This window comes from Pseudorasbora parva, chromosome 2 (genome assembly GCF_024679245.1).
Source record: "Pseudorasbora parva isolate DD20220531a chromosome 2, ASM2467924v1, whole genome shotgun sequence".
In the NCBI taxonomy this organism is placed as follows: Eukaryota; Metazoa; Chordata; class Actinopteri; order Cypriniformes; family Gobionidae; genus Pseudorasbora; species Pseudorasbora parva.
Window position 1 is genome coordinate 46,502,997 of NC_090173.1, and position 18,173 is coordinate 46,521,169.

An 18,173-nucleotide genomic window follows, 5' to 3' on the forward strand; every position below is an offset into this window, starting at 1 on the left:
CAAACAGTGAGGAGATTATTAGATGCTCCATACGGTGTGGAAATGAACGGGTCTTTATCATCGCTGAAGGGAGTACGATTGCAAATGGACAAACAAGCAAACATGACACACGAGCATATTCAAGCAAAAACCAGCATATATTAGTTCTTGGCTAATGTCCGTTATGTTTATCTTTTGTTTTGAATAATGACGTTGAGCCTCTCTTCTCACCATCAATAGTAGACACGCCCCTTACCTGCTGATTGGCTACATGTTTGTTATTCCACTTGGCCCGAGGCCTTTTTCTAAAACGGTTTTGAAATAACACTTACCCCACCTTTAAAGTCCATTCCTCTAAAAGAGAGACGGTATTAACATTGTGACATGGCATGTGACTTGCAGAAGCCAATGGCACATGTCGCTGTGCTAAGCACATCTGGTCTCCGTTGGCATGTCATTTGGATAGTGTCATGTGTCACTTAATTTGTCGCAAAACACTGACACAGAGTCGCGGAACGTCGCCGTTTGTTGTGACACCTCCAGTAGCGACTGACAGATGAGTTGAGCAGCTATACTGATGTATTTATGACACTAAATACTAAATAAATAACATAATTTAATGATATTTTATAATAAATGTCAATTAAATGCATTTACGTCTGTAATATTTTTTTCAAACATGTTTTTTGTGTCACATCTGTGTTTGAGTGGCTTGTGCCACTGAATGTTTTGTAATACCACTGGTTTTGAATGTTGTTTATCACGTAAAGTTGCGTGCCTGTTCTAGGAAAGACAATAAATAAATATATCATGGGTCACTACAAATAAGCCATTTATTGCATCTCTTACTGTAAACCTTTATTTGTGCATGATGCTGCACTCATGCCTGTAGGTGTCAATATTCAGTTGCACATGCCACTTAAATACAGATGTGCCGCAAACTGACCACATTTGAAAAATATTACAGATTTATTTTAAAACATTTATTTTTAAATATCACTAAATTATGCTATTTATTTATGATTTAGTGTCACAATTGCTTCAGTAAATGCCAATGAAGACTGGATGTGCAACTAAGCATAGTGACATGTGCCATTGGCTTCTGTGCGTCAGATGCCAAACTTAAAAGATCCAAAAAGGTCATGAAGGCATGTAAAAATAATTAATGGCACAATTTAAAAAACCTTGATCTAGGCCACAGCAAAAACCTTTGTTGCAAATATAATTTACATTACTTTTAAGATTAATAAAACAAATATTGGCAAAGGGCATGAAGGTTTTTCTATTGCATACAGAAGACCTTTGCTAGAGATGAGGCAAATAATGGCATTGCAGTCCACACTACATAGTCCACCTCGTTTATACTACAATCCGGACTCGTATGGACGGCTGCGGACAGCACAGGAAACCAATTGAGTTGGTTTCGGTACACTCGCTAACAGGACTACTTGTATTTAGTACTGAAATTGTATGCTCAGATCTGCTCAGCGCCATGTTGAAGTAGTTTTTAGTCACATGACTGCTGCGGAGCCCTGGAGGGCAAAACAGCCAAAGAACTGCAGCACAAGAACTGCTGCCAATAAATTAAAAATAAATAAATAAATAAAAAAGTGAAGTATTTGCTGCAGTATTTCATTCATTTACATTTACATTTAATCATTTAGCAGACGCTTTTATCCAAAGCGACTTACAAAAAAAGGGTAGAGCAATAGAAGCAACGAAACAAACAAAGCCAACAACCTGTAAGAGCTGTAAGAAATCTCAATTAATTAGCAGAGTACACAACTTTTTTTATTTTTTTTTTTTATTTTTTTTTTATAGCCAGCTACAACAAATACTCACGTACGGAAAATACAGAACACTGGATTTGGATAGCTAAGATAACAACCCATTAGGACTAAGGCTGATGCCCCAACTGTTGTCGTTAATGCGGATTCAGTGGCCCAATGGGTTGGTTTTGTATGGCATTCTAGCTAAACGCGCAGCAATAGCCATCGACAGCAAAAACTCACGTACGCAAAATACAGAACACTGGGTTTTGGTAGCTATGATAACTATGTAACATACCCGCCTGAAGGCACAAATCCGGATGAGAGACGTAGATATGATCAGTAAGTGCTATTCTGTATTGGTCAAGTGCAATAGGAAAAGTGCAATTGGAAAAGATGTGTCTTAAGATGTTTTTTAAAAATGGCTACAGACTCGGCAGCACGAATTGAGATCGGCAGGTCATTCCACCAGGTGGGAACGGTCCAGGAAAATGTCCGTGAGAGCGATTTCATGCCTCTTTGGGAAGGAACCACGAGGCGCCGCTCATTCGCAGAACGCAAGCTTCTGGAGGGTGTGTAAGTCTGAACAATTGAGTTTAGGTATAATGGTGCAGAACCAGTGGTTGTTTTGTAGGCGAGAACTAGAGCCTTGAATTTGATGCGAGCAGCCATTGGCAACCAGTGCAGTTTGATGAAGAGAGGCGTAACATGCGTTCTCTTCGGCTCATTAAAGACCACTCTCGCCGCTGCATTCTGGATCAGCTGCAAGGGTTTGATAGTGCATGCTGGAAGCCCAGCCAGAAGAGCATTACAATAATCCAGTCTGGAGAGAACAAGAGCTTGAACCAGGAGTTGTGCAGCCTGTTCTGATAGGAAGGGTCTAATCTTTCTAATGTTGTATAAAGCAAATCTGCAGGACCGGGCTGTTGCAGTAATGTGGTCAGTGAAGTTTAACTGGTCATCAATCACAACTCCAAGGTTCCTGGCTGTCCTTGATGGAGTTATGGTCGATGAACCAAGCTGAATGGAGAAATTTTGATGAAGTGCTGGGTTGGTTGAGAAAACAAGTAATTCTGTCTTTGCAAGATTGAGTTTAAGATGATGCTCTTTCATCCAGTCAGAAATGTCTGTCAGACAGGCAGCGATACGAACACTGACTGTAGGATCATCTGGTTGAAATGAGAAGTAGAGTTGAGTGTCATCAGCATAGCAGTGATAGGAAAAGCCATGTTTCTGAATGACGGAACCTAATGATGACATGTAGATGGAGAAGAGAAGTGGTCCAAGGACTGAGCCCTGGGGAACCCCAGTAGCTAGATGATGTGACTTAGACACTACACCTCTCCATGACACCCTGTAGGACCTACCAGAGAGGTAAGACCTGAACCACTGGAGGGCAGTTCCTGAGATACCCATCGTCTTAAGTGTTGACAGGAGGATCTGGTGGTTAACTGTGTCAAAAGCAGCAGACAGATCCAGCAGAATGAGCACTGAGGATTTGGAAGCTGCTTTTGCCAGTCTCAGTGCCTCAGTTACCGAGAGCAAGGCAGTCTCAGTCGAATGGCCGCTTTTGAAGCCGGATTGGTTGTTGTCTAGGAGGTTGTCCCTTTCAAGAAACATAGAGAGTTGATTGAACACAACTCGCTCAAGGGTCTTTGCAATGAAAGGCAGAAGGGATACCGGTCGGTAGTTTTCTAAAAGTGCTGGATTCAGAGAGGGTTTCTTAAGCAGTGGAGTTACCCGAGCCTGCTTAAATGCTGTGGGAAAGGTTCCCGTGTGAAGAGAAGTGTTGACAATGTGAGTGAGTGCAGGAGTGATTGAAGAAGAAATGGCCTGAAGGAGGTGAGTGGGTATAGGATCAAGTGGACAGGTAGTAGGGTGATTGGAAAGGATGAGTTTAGAAATATCTGCCTCGGAGAGCGGAGAGAAGGATGGAAGCGTGTTCGTGTTAGTTGTTGAGATGTGCTTGTCAGTTTGTGATGAGGAGAACTGTTTGCTGATGAGGGATGTTTTGTTTGTAAAAAATGATGCAAAGTCATCAGCTGTAAGAGTTGATGAAGGAGGGGGAGGAGGAGGACAAAGGAGAGAGGAGAATGTTTTAAAGAGTTTGCGAGAGTCAGAGCATTTGTTGATTTTGTTGTGGTAGTATGTTGTTTTAGCAGTGGAGACATTTGTAGAGAAAGAAGAGAGAAGTGACTGATACAAGGTAAGGTCAGTATAGTTTTTAGATTTCCGCCATTTCCTCTCTGCCGCCCTGAGTCCAGAGCGATGTTCACGGAGAACATCAGACAGCCAGGGGGCAGATGGGGTGGGGCGGGCTGGTCTGGATGAGAGGGGGCAAAAACTGTCTAAGGAGGATGTTAGAGTGGAGCAAAGAGTGTTGGTAGCACTGTTAGTGTCCAGTACTGAGAACTGAGCAGGTGGAGGGAGTGAAGATGATACCATAGTGGATAGGCGAGAGGGAGAGAGGGAGCGTAAATTACGCCGAAAGGTGATCTGTGTTGGAGTGCGTGTTGTATCAGGAGTCAGTATGAGGTTAAGAGTGATGAGAAAGTGGTCTGAGGTGTGTAATGGAGTAACTAAAGTGTTGTCCGTGGAGCAGTTGCGTGTGTATACAAGGTCTAATTGGTTACCTGATCTGTGAGTAGCCGTAGTAGAATTCACTAAAAACAAAGGGACATTTTTAAAATGCTTAACATAAAAAAACTTAGGGTGAGTTGCACCAATAAGGATTAAATTAAGCAAAGTTTAACGCTAATCAAGGATTTGTTGAACTGGGCTGATATTTATTTTAAATGTTTTTTGCACCACTTAATTTTAAACCCAGATTAAAGGACAACTCCGGCGAATTTTTAAGTTTATCTTGATCGTTATATCTTTGTGAGTACAGTCTATAGAAAAAAAAAAAAAACGAACCGGGTTGGTGCTTGCAACGCGGAGCTATTACAGTTAATGCCCAGAGCCCCCCCCCTCAGCTACAACGGCAGTTATGGGGGCATAAACGTAAAGGGTGTCTTTGTGCCTCTAAACAGACACAAAATGCAAATAAAATGTCTGTCCAACATGAACAGGTCCCCTACATGACAAAGAGATGAGTTTAGCTACAACGGAGTTCCCACGGGACTTCAGCGCAAGACACAGCTAGCCGTCTAAAACAGGTGAATTTAAACAATGGCCAAGTGGCTAAACACATCTTGTTGTCATGTAAGGGCCCTGTTCATGTTGAACAGACAGTTTAATTGCATTTTGTGTTTGTTAAGAGGCCCAAAGACACCCTTTACGTTTATGCCTCCATAACTGCCGTTGTAGCTGAGGGGGGGCTCTGGGCATTAACTGTAATAGCTCTGTGTTGCAAACACCAATCCGGTTCTTTTTTTTCTTCTATAGACTGTACTCACAAAGATATAACGGTCAAGATATACTTAAAAATTCACCGGAGTTGTCCTTTAATAAAGTCCTTCTGAACTTTATAAAGTAAAGTTTCGACCGATTGCCTTCCATATTCAACTTATGGGAAAAGTGTTGAAAGTTCCTCTGCAGTTCAAAATGCTTACGCTAGCGTAACACTTTTTCTACAGAATGTGATCAGCTGGAACTTTACTTAAAAAAGTTTAGTCTGGTTACAGTTTAGGGCTATGATATTAACCTAATTTTATTTTTATTTTAAAATATTACATTACTTAACTATTATAGAGTGCAACTTCCTGCCCTTCACATCAGTCAGCAGTTTCTCCCTAAACTTAAACTTAATGTCAGATTTAAAAAATAATAAAAAGAGCTATTAAAGAGATGCACGCTGTGTGTGTGTGCATGCTGCGAAACGGACCGATTTGCACATTGTACTTTAGGCTTCATGTCTACACAACAAGTAGCCTAAGTCAAAATGACCGGCTTGCAGCTTACACACGGTTCATACCCAATGGGTAGAAATGGGAGAATGATATTATTAGATCTGCATTTGGTCTTAAAGGGGCAGCAGTCTAATAAACCTGCTGACGATTGAGACATTAATGTGGATCAAACAAAAGAAAAGCAAAGAGAAAATTACTCGCAGCCCTTGAATGAATAACTTTAGCTTTAAACATTAATCTATCAATTTATACAGTGAAAACATTTCTTATTTCTTTTGTAGGCCATATTACATTATGTTAGTAGACCTTCCTGAAATTGAAGCAGTTTTTTTCATTTGTGTCTTTGTTTTATTGTGTATTGATTTGACCATTTGTTTGCACGTTATTTCTTTGTTCTTATATTGTATCTTATCTTATGCATATAAAACACAAAAAATTCCTGCACGCTGGTGCATTTACCAATTTTGTTCAAATATTGCTGTTTCTTTTGCTATTACTTTCCGACTATAAAGCAATGTTAATTATGTTCTTAAAGGGATCCCCTGGTGTTGAGACTTGTATGGCTTAATATAACATAAATGATGTCTCTTACTGAATTATGTAGTAGAAAACCCATTAAAGATCTACGTTATTTAAAAAATCGATTTTATATTTGGACCATGGGCGGCGCCATTTTGTTTGCGTTCTAGGTTGATGACGTAGAGTGGTTGAACTCCTCAATCAGCTGGCGTTACCCGTAGCTATTTTTACCACAACGCAACTCGAAAATTGTTTCAGAGTTAAACAAAACCAATGAATTGCTTTGTAATTGTACTAAAAACACACTCAAACATACATGTGCAAACAAACTCACCTACACAAACAGATCGGCGGGCGGGCACACACACCTGACAGACTGCGTTGTCTCAATCGAGATGTTGGGCTGCTCAGTCTCCATGACAGGGGCTGAATCTGAAATCGACCCCCTATACCCTGAAATAGGGCATTATTTGAAGGGACGGCCATTTGTAGTGGTGTCCGACATCATAGTGGACATGTTCGAGTGCAGTCATTCAGTCTCACGTTGCACCGCAATAACGAGTGTAAAGCCGATTTACAAACAGCTGTCCGACTTCACGCACCCAAACATACATGTGCACACAAACTCTCTCTCTCACACAGACTCACACACACCCCAACAGATCGGCGCGAACACACACACACACACACACACACACACACACACACACACCCCAACAGATCGGCGCGAACACACGCACTGCGTGCGCGCATACATAACCCATGTTGATATCATAGATAGACTGTTGATATGCAGTAGATTAACTGTAATGCCTAATGTAACCAGCAGAGGGAAATATCTAGGTAGGATGATGGGATAAGTTAACGTGAGGAAGAGAGGCAGGATGTTTTGGTGATGATGCATGGGATTGGTTTGTGCATTAAAGTTTGAGCACAAGCTCAGTGAATTAACCTCAATCTTTAAACTTTCACTTTTAAGACACAAATTACTTTCGCTACTTTTGTTCACTAATACAACTTGAAGGAGTTAATGAAGACGATCGAGTGCGTGAAGTCGGACAGCTGTTGTGTGTAAATCGGCTTTACACTCGTTATTGCGGTGAACGTGAGACTGAATGACTGCACTTGAACATGTCCACTATGGTGTCGGACACCACTACAAATGGCCGTCCCTTCAAATAATGCCCTATTTCAAGGTATAGGGGGTCGATTTCGGATTCAGCCCCTGTCGTGGAGACTGAGCAGCCCAACATCTCGATTGAGACAGCAGTCTGTCAGGTGTGTGTGCCCGCCCGCCGATCTGTTTGTGACTTGTGTAGGTGAGTTTGTTTGCACATGTATGTTTGAGTGTGTTTTTAGTACAATTACAAAGCAATTCATTGGTTTTGTTTAACTCTGAAACAATTTTCGAGTTGCGTTGTGGTAAAAATAGCTACGGGTAACGCCAGCTGATTGAGGAGTTCAACCATTCTACGTCATCAACCTAGAACGCAAACAAAATGGCGCCGCCCATGGTCCAAATATAAAATCGATTTTTTAAATAACGTAGATCTTTCATGGGTTTTCTACTACATAATTCAGTAAGAGACATAATTTATGTTATATTAAGCCATACAAGTCTCAACACCAGGGGATCCCTTTAATTGAGTTATAGAATATAGAAAATAGAATATAGAAAATATATAGAATGCTATAATAAACAATTTTGCAACAGGAAAAAATCAATAATAAATCCACTCTATAGTGGATTCCAAGTGATCAGTGGACACTCATGTAACAATGTGAAGTGCGATATTTTTTTTTTATTTTTATTTTTTATTCATAACAAGTCAATGTTATGTTTACACCTGATGTTTACAGTCAGTGCTTAGAATGGAGATGAAGATCGCTGGATAAAGGGCTAAATTTGGATCTGTTCCTTGCAAACAGATTCTCAAGCTTTGGATTACAGCAAACAAATAAAACTGATGTCTTGTGAATTTGTTGTGTTTTGATGTGTTATTGTATTGTCAGTCATTGCACAGGAGAAATAATTCAGCAAGTAGACGATTAAACTGCATTTTATAAATGTGACTGAAAACATGTCATTGATATGACAATTAACGTTAAATACAATATATTCAAAAATTACATTAATGCCACAATTTTAATATTCAACTGCTACACATTCACAGGTATATGAAAATATTTAATGTTTTTAGTGCTGTTAATACATAAATATTTTATGTTGTAGTGTTTGTGAAAACAACTTATTCTCAAGAGATCACGTTGAACTAACATAATTCTAAGCCTGTTTTAAAAAATCTATATTAATTGTTTTTGAATTCTGTGTTTCAGATTAAAGATTTGGGAAAACCCACTGAAGCAAATCTCATTCTTTCGAGAATTCTTCCATAAAGCATCACAATGCAGTTGCAACTTTTTTGATGTGAGAGACCGTTACAAACAAGAACAACTCAATGCCCTACTGGATCTTTGCTCACATGTGAAGAACTATGAGACTCAAACAGGCAGGAGTTTCCTTCCAGCATTACAGTCAGTTTTCCAGTTACCTGATGTCTGGATCATAGATCTCTCACAGAGAAAGACCTCCGTCCTCCTGGAAGTGCTGAAACTACAAACAGTGAAGAAACCAGTAGAGCTGAGAGGATGTTCAGAGGAAGAGAGTGAAATGAAGAGTTTCCTTCAGTGTCTGCCCTACATCTCACAGCTGAGGTACCTGAACTTTTGGATAGTCACTTACAGCCTTATCAATTAAAATTGTTTTATTGTATTTTAGATTTGTATATGTAGCAGATTTTTGTCATTTAAATCTTCTTTATTTTGTACATTTATTAGTTTTTAAGTAAATTGTCTTTATTGTTTCCTTTAATTCACTTCATCTGTTGTGTTTATAACAAAGAACACTTAAAGTAGCATGTAAAGACACAAATACAGTGTTTTTGACTGTTTATCATTGTCAGAGTTCTGTGATATGTCTGTTTATACTCATTTTTCATCTGGAAACAGGTTTGAAAATGTGAATATCAGTCTTGCAGTCCAGTTTGTCGTTCGACTCTTCATTAAAGCAGCGGAGACTGAGACACCGACAGGAGAGCAGATGCTGAAACTGTTAACATCAGTCTGCACCTACAGCTCTTTTTCTTCTGAAAGGACTGACAGAATTAAACAGAGTGATTTCCTGCTGGATCTTTGCTCACATCTGAAGAGCTATGAGACTCAAACAGGCAGGAGTTTCCCTCCAGCATTACAGTCAGTTTTCCAGTCACCTGATGTCTGGATCATAGATCTCTCAGAGAGAAAGACCTCCGTCCTCCTGGAAGTGCTGAAACTACAAACAGTGAAGAAACCAGTAGAGCTGAGAGGATGTTCAGAGGAAGAGAGTGAAATGAAGAGTCTCCTTCAGTGTCTGCCCTACATCTCACAGCTGAGGTACCTGAACTTTTGGATAGTCACTTACAGCCTTATCAATTAAAATTGTTTTATTGTATTTTAGATTTGTATATGTAGCAGATTTTTGTCATTTAAATCTTCTTTAATTTGTACATTTATTAGTTTTTAAGTAAATTGTCTTTATTGTTTCCTTTAAATCACTTCATCTGTTGTGTTTATAACAAAGCAGACTTAAAGTAGCATGTAAAGACACAAATACAGTGTTTTTGACTGTTTATCATTGTCAGAGTTGTGTGATATGTCTGTTTATACTCATTTTTCATGTGGAAACAGGTTTGAAAATGTGAATATCAGTCTTGCAGTCCAGTTTGTCGTTCGACTCTTCATTAAAGCAGCGGAGACTGAGACACCGACAGGAGAGCAGATGCTGAAACTGTTAACATCAGTCTGCACCTACAGCTCTTTTTCTTCTGAATGGACTGACAGAATTAAACAGAGTGATTTCCTGCTGGATCTTTGCTCACATCTGAAGAACTATGAGACTCAAACAGGCAGGAGTTTCCTTCCAGCATTACAGTCAGTTTTCCAGTTACCTGATGTCTGGATCATAGATCTCTCACAGAGAAAGACCTCCGTCCTCCTGGAAGTGCTGAAACTACAAACAGTGAAGAAACCAGTAGAGCTGAGAGGATGTTCAGAGGAAGAGAGTGAAATGAAGAGTTTCCTTCAGTGTCTGCCCTACATCTCACAGCTGAGGTACCTGAACTTTTGGATAGTCACTTACAGCCTTATCAATTAAAATAGTTTTATTGTATTTTAGATTTGTATATGTAGCAGATTTTTGTCATTTAAATCTTCTTTATTTTGTACATTTATTAGTTTTTAAGTAAATTGTCTTTATTGTTTCCTTTAATTCACTTCATCTGTTGTGTTTATAACAAAGAAGACTTAAAGTAGCATGTAAAGACACAAATACAGTGTTTTTGACTGTTTATCATTGTCAGAGTTCTGTGATATGTCTGTTTATACTCATTTTTCATGTGGAAACAGGTTTGAAAATGTGAATATCAGTCTTGCAGTCCAGTTTGTCGTTCGACTCTTCATTAAAGCAGCGGAGACTGAGACACCAACAGGAGAGCAGATGCTGAAACTGTTAACATCAGTCTGCACCTACAGCTCTTTTCCTTCTGAATGGACTGACAGAATTAAACAGAGTGATTTCCTGCTGGATCTTTGCTCACATCCGAAGAACTATGAGACTCAAACAGGCAGGATTTTCCCTCCAGCATTACAGTCAGTTTTCCAGTTACCTGATGTCTGGATCATAGATCTCTCACAGAGAAAGACCTCCGTCCTCCTGGAAGTGCTGAAACTACAAACAGTGAAGAAACCAGTAAAGCTGAGAGGATGTTCAGAGGAAGAGAGTGAAATGAAGAGTTTCCTTCAGTGTCTGCCCTACATCTCACGGCTGAGGTGAGATATTGTACAGCCTCTTACTTAACATGCTTTAAAAAAAAATGGAGTAGGTATTTGTGTATTAAATGGATCATTTAAAAATAATTGTTTTGTATTGATTTCTGGATGCAGAAATGTGTATATTTGATTGAAAAGTCACAGAGAAGCTGGAAAACAGTCAGTAAATGTAAACTGACTCGTTAAAAAAACCCTCAAATAATATTTTATTTGGACCTTGGAAAAAAGTGAAATAAATGTCATTAGGTTATGTCCTCTTATATAAATGATGCTGTTATATTCCTTCTTATCAGATTAATTGTTTTTGTTTGTATAGTTGTTTTATAATGCTGTGTTATCATAAATTATTGAGATTTTTGGTTCTCTGTATTTGATCAGGTTTTGGGGTGTGGGTGATAATGAAGATCTAAGAATGTCATCAGTAAGGTTCCTGCTGAAGCTCAGTGTTGCTGCAGAAGAAAATGACAGAGTTAAAGGAACAAGATTCTCTATTCTGCTGTCATCTGTGTGCAGTTACGTAACCTTCCCTTTTGATGAAGACATGGATGAATTTATTCCTTATTATCAGAGTGATTTCCTGCTGGATCTTTGCACACATCTGAAGAGCTTTGAGACTCAAACAGGCAGGAGTTTCCCTCCAGCATTACAGTCAGTTTTCCAGTCACCTGATGTCTGGATCATAGATCTCTCAGAGAGAAAGACCTCCGTCCTCCTGGAAGTGCTGAAACTACAAACAGTGAAGAAACCAGTAGAGCTGAGAGGATGTTCAGAGGAAGAGAGTGAAATGAAGAGTCTCCTTCAGTGTCTGCCCTACATCTCACAGCTGAGGTACCTGAACTTTTGGATAGTCACTTTTTGGATTTGTATTTGTAGCAGATTTATGTCATTTAAACAGTGTTTTACAGTAAATCATCTTTATTCTTTTGGTAACACTTTAAAATAGTGATCTATCATTAATGAATAACTACACAGGAACAGGTGAGTAATGCATTATTGACATTCTAGTAACTACTATTAACCAACAAAAAACTAACAATGATTAAGAAATAAGTAAGAAATAGTGCTAATTCGAATATGAACTACAGTAAATGATAAACGGACTGCATTTATATAGCGCTTTCAACAGACCTATGGCCATCCAAAGCGCTTTACATATTGCCTCACATTCACCCATTCATTCACCGACGGCAGTGTCAGCCATGCAAGGCACCATCCAGCTCATCGAGAGCAGCTGGTGTTAGGTGTCTTGCTCATAGACGCCTTGATTTATAGACAACCTACATGAGCCACTGAGCCACTGCCACCAGTGAACTACTATATACAGGTTCATAATTAATGTGTATAATGCATAATGTATAATTAATTCTAAAGTGAAGATTATGGTAACCCAGTAGTAATGACTTGGGTATTATTAAATCCTTCAGCAGGAACTCACAAATTTTTGGATCAGTATTTTAAAGTGAGAAACATGATAATGCTCTAGTAGTGACTGATGTGATTTGTAAACTTTTGAGATTTTTGTAAGGTTTTGGATCGTAATGACTGAAGAGTTACTACATACTTCTGTAGGAATTACTACTTATTTGGATCATTATTCTAAAGTGAAGATCATGATAGTCCATTAGTAATTAATTAAGTGTTAATAACCAAAACTTTACAAAAACCTCAAAAGTTTTCAATGATTTCAGTAATTACTAGAGAGTTGTGTTTTTCCACTTTAGAATACTGATCCATATAATTAGTAATTACTTCTAAAATGATTTGGTAATACTTGAGTCATTAATTCTGTATGGGATCAGATTCCCGCCAATCGTATTGCAGACAAGCATCAAAAAATAATAAGCGTGGGTCAAAAAATTTAAAACACATGTGAAAATATAACGCACACAAATGAAAAATCAATGCAAAGTTACCCAGAATCTCAAACAACGTGGTCATAGAAATACAAATAATAAGCGTGAGTGAAACATTTAAACAAGTTTAAAATTATATTGTTAAAAAAAAAGATCTGAATTGCACACAAAATCATGTTTTCTGCTGTTATTTTCATTTTTTGTATGCCTGTGCTCTTTTCTCCTTTGCTCTTGTTTCCACATTCTGCGCTTGCGTTTCCAAATGTTGCAGTTTGAGTTTCATGTTAATCAGAGGCGGGTCTAAGCATCACCATATGTCCACTAGTTCTAGATTGACAGCTCATCTTGTAGCCAATCAATCAAAGAGGGAAGTTGACGTCACAAAGCCACTCATGCCGCTTCAGTTCAGCCAGCCGCTGTTGACTTGAGCTATGAGTTTAACGCGTTCTCTATCACTGTATCGGTAAGGAAATACATTATTTTATTGTTATAAATATAATCTTAGGAATCTATTCTTTTTTTATGATAGTCGTTTTAGGTGGGTTTCTCACAATTAAAGCAGTCAAATGAACGTGATCACGACTGGGTGCTTACCAACGCTTGGCTGGCCACTTAGTTCAACAAGTATAAAAAGCATTCTCTTAAACCTATTTAAACCTTTTAATAAACAGGTTATTGAGCTGTTTACACTGTCATATACAGTGAATGAGTATGCACAGCGACAGGAAATAAAAATGAACGCAAAAAGTGAGAAAAGAGTGAGAAAATTAATGAAGTAAAAACAAGTTTAAACTCTGTTTTCCTTTTTATATATTTAGATAATTTTGAATTCATGATTCAGTTTTGAGCAATATAATTTTAAACTTGTTTAAATGTTTGACTCACGCTTATTATTTGTATTTCTATGACCACGTTGTTTGTGATTCTGGGTAACTTTGCATTGATTTTTCAGTTTTGTGCATTATATTTTCACGTATTTTAAAATTTTTGATTAACGCTTATCATTTTTTTATGCTTGGCAGGAATCTGATCCCATACTACTGGGTTAACATTACCTTCACTTTAAAGCAGCACTTGGCAACTTTTGCACTCGGGGTCCCCCTATAGTTTGGAAAAAATAATGTCCTCAACTACTGTCGTAAGCTCTGTCATCCTACACAGGGGATGCCATCGCGCATACATTTGTTGACATGACAGCCCTGATAGCCCTAAACTAGTGATGCACGAGTCGTCTCATAACCCGCGGACCCCGTATGTCTATTTAATGGTCGCGGGTGCGGGGCGGGTTGTAAAAATATATACAGTGGTGTGGTGCGGGCCAAATAACTTCATAAAAGTGGCGCCGCGGGTTGGTGCAGCACTAACAGTTCCCCTGAACACTGCAGGAGGAGTTCACATGCAGGTGTTCTTCTGGCGGCGCGTGTGAAATGTCCTCATCCCAGGTACAGTCAGTGGCATATGTTTTAGCATGTCATTTGAATATAATTTCATGGGTTTTATTTTTTTTCAAACGCCAAATAATCACGATGCTCACGTTTACAAGCCAGCGTCATTATAGTAGTCTATTGGTTAGCGTTTTACAGAATCTATATGATATTTCAGTTCAATGTTTGAGTGGTAGGCAATCACCTTAACAAGCATGACAGCATCGGTCGGGCACGACTCCTTCAGCTCACGCCAACGAGCAAACGCTGGTCCGATGTTGATCCTCGTCCTGCCTTTAATCCCATCACTTTTTCGTTTCCTCTTATTGCTTTCCTCCAACAAAACCTTTACTTTCTTCTTTGTCTGTGCTGCTTCGGACATGACTATATAATCCGACGAACAAAGTTGGGCTCACACGTCTGAATTTAAGGAAGTGTGGGTGTTGGTGGAAGTGACGTATATGCCGTAAAGCAGTCGAATTTTGTAGTTCTTTTTGTTCTCGGGTTACTACCCGAAACCCGAAGTTTAAAAGTATGATTAAAAACGATACAGACCCCATCAGTCTATGGCAGACGTGTCATTCAACCTATTGTAAGTCGATTTATCATCAAAAGAGTCTTGAAAATATATTATGAAGGTTGAAAAGTTACCTAGTGCTGCTTTAAAATTAATGATACATTATGCATTATTCATGTTAATTATGAACCTGTATATAGTAGTACCAAGTAGTCCTGTTGGAGTTATGAAAAAATGTGTAGCTATTGATTAGCTAATAGTGAACTACAGTAGCGTACTGTGGGGTTTCAGTCAGGGCCTTCACTAACGATCAACACGCCCCACGCCATAACAACACACACACACACGATCAACAAGCCCCACGCCGTCGCCATAACAACACACACACACCCACATGTTTGTTTTTGTGACATATGGGGACATTCCATAGGCGCAATGGTTTTTATACCTTACAAACTGTATTTTCTATCCCCCTACACTGCCACTGCCCCTAAACCTACCCATCACAGGAAACATTCTGCATTTTTACTTTCTAAAAAAACCTCATCCTGTATGATTTAACGTTATAAGCATTTTGAAAAGTGGGGACATGGCCAATGTCCTCATATTTCACCCTCTCCTTGTAATACCTGTGTCATAATAATACACATTTGTGTCAGCACACATACACACACACACACACACACACAATACAATAATGCACTGTACGTAATACTACTACGAACTTTGCTTTCATAGTGTTCGTTGGGAAGGGGGCAAGCAAAAAGTACAAGCGAGACAAAAAGGCAATTTGACTATTTATTGATGATACTGCACTCACCTGTCACCGTTTAGGCAAATGGTGAAAAGAATCCAAATCAGCTGGCACAAATACTCTTAAACAAACAAAAATACGGACCAACAGATCATCCAAAGAAACAGAAAAAACACTGCTTGTTAGCTAACATTACCGGCTTGACATCAGGATCGATCATTCGCACGCAGCCCGTCATCTGCGGCGGCCATAGTTTATTTCACACAGAATTCTCACAACCCGTGAAAAGTTCAGACGGCTGATGACATCAGCAGGGGGTAGCACATCGACACATCGCTGGGCTTCTGGGCCGTTCTATCACTACACAAATTTTGATTGGCTAATGACCCACGTCAGTCAAAGCTATGGTCCAATGGAAAATAGCAGCTTCAATGGAAGGCAAGCTATTCTACTAGTGCTGGTCCTCGGGGCTGTGATGCGTTTAGATGATGACATATGGAAAATACACCAAAAAAAAATACATTCTTTCTGGAAATATAATCGTAACTATATATATATATATATATATATACAGTCTTGTTCAAAATAATAGCAGTACAATGTGACTAACCAGAATAATCAAGGTTTTTCGTATATTATTGCTACGTGGCAAACAAGTTACCAGTAGGTTCAGTAGATTCTCAGAAAACAAATGAGACCCAGCATTCATGATATGCAGGCTCTTAACGCTGTGCAATTGGGCAATTAGTTGAATTAGTTGAAAGGGGTGTGTTCAAAAAAATAGCAGTGTGGCATTCAATCACTGAGGTCATCAATTTTGTGAAGAAACAGGTGTGAATCAGGTGGCCCCTATTTAAGGATGAAGCCAACACTTGTTGAACATGCATTTGAAAGCTGAGGAAAATGGGTCGTTCAAGACATTGTTCAGAAGAACAGCGTACTTTGATTAAAAAGTTGATTAGAGAGGGGAAAACCTATAAAGAGGTGCAAAAAATGATAGGCTGTTCAGCTAAAATGATCTCCAATGCCTTAAAATGGAGAGCAAAACCAGAGAGACGTGGAAGAAAACGGAAGACAACCATCAAAATGGATAGAAGAATAACCAGAATGGCAAAGGCTCAGCCAATGATCACCTCCAGGATGATCAAAGACAGTCTGGAGTTACCTGTAAGTACTGTGACAGTTAGAAGACGTCTGTGTGAAGCTAATCTATTTTCAAGAATCCCCCGCAAAGTCCCTCTGTTAAAAAAAAGGCATGTGCAGAAGAGGTTACAATTTGCCAAAGAACACATCAACTGGCCTAAAGAGAAATGGAGGAACATTTTGTGGACTGATGAGAGTAAAATTGTTCTTTTTGGGTCCAAGGGCCACAGGCAGTTTGTGAGACGACCCCCAAACTCTGAATTCAAGCCACAGTACACAGTGAAGACAGTGAAGCATGGAGGTGCAAGCATCATGATATGGGCATGTTTCTCCTACTATGGTGTTGGGCCTATTTATCGCATACCAGGGATCATGGATCAGTTTGCATATGTTAAAATACTTGAAGAGGTCATGTTGCCCTATGCTGAAGAGGACATGCCCTTGAAATGGTTGTTTCAACAAGACAATGACCCAAAACACACTAGTAAACGGGCAAAGTCTTGGTTCCAAACCAACAAAATTAATGTTATGGAGTGGCCAGCCCAATCTCCAGATCTTAATCCAATTGAGAACTTGTGGGGTGATATCAAAAATGCTGTTTCTGAAGCAAAACCAAGAAAAGTGAATGAATTGTGGAATGTTGTTAAAGAATCATGGAGTGGAATAACAGTTGAGAGGTGCCACAAGTTGGTTGACTCCATGCCACACAGATGTCAAGCAGTTTTAAAAAACTGTGGTCATACAACTAAATATTAGTTTAGTGATTCACAGGATTGCTAAATCCCAGAAAAAAATTTTTTTTGTTCCAAAATAGTTTTGAGTTTGTACAGTCAAAGGTAGACACTGCTATTTTTTTGAACACACCCCTTTCAACTAATTGCCCAATTGCACAGCCTTAAGAGCGTGCATATCATGAATGCTGGGTCTTGTTTGTTTTCTGACAATCTACTGAACCTACTGGTAACTTGTTTGCCACGTAGCAATAAAAAATATACTAAAAACCTTGATTATTCTGGTTAGTCACATTGTACTGCTATTATTTTGAACAAGACTGTATATATGAAACGAACTATCCGCTCTTAGCAAAATCGCCAAGTAAATACACCAACATGCTTCACCATGTACACGACCTGACCGGATTACTTTTCAGCGTGCGTCCTTATATGACGTACACAGCGCGCGCTGCGCTATAATGTTGACAAGAGAGGGATAAACGTTTTATTTCGTGAGAAGTTATGAAGATAATGTTGGCATAATGACACTGTCCCTAAACCTACAAATGTAACAATCAGCTACTTCAACTGCGCCTGACATTAGAATTATTTTTTTCTGAAATGATTTTTACACTTTACAACTTGTAAAGTGTAAAAAATTAATAATAATAATAATAATAATAATAATAAATGTTATTTATAATGCACTTTATATAAAACAAAATCTCAAAGTGCTACAGAATTAAAAAAACAAAACAATCAACAACAATAAATAAATAAGTAAA

The 18,173-nt window shown here is 38.8% G+C and overlaps 1 protein-coding gene across 1 annotated transcript in view; it reads left to right on the top strand.

Annotated features, from left to right (window-relative positions):
• LOC137049057 (uncharacterized) overlaps positions 1–18,173 on the top strand; it is a 109,442-nt gene that overhangs the window by 18,020 nt on the left and 73,249 nt on the right. Inside the window, exons 5-9 of the mRNA XM_067427450.1 lie at positions 8,456–8,833; positions 9,128–9,550; positions 9,845–10,267; positions 10,562–10,984; positions 11,363–11,812. Of these exons, the coding sequence (XP_067283551.1) occupies positions 8,456–8,833; positions 9,128–9,550; positions 9,845–10,267; positions 10,562–10,984; positions 11,363–11,812 (2,097 nt within the window). The remainder of the gene's footprint in view (positions 1–8,455; positions 8,834–9,127; positions 9,551–9,844; positions 10,268–10,561; positions 10,985–11,362; positions 11,813–18,173) is intronic.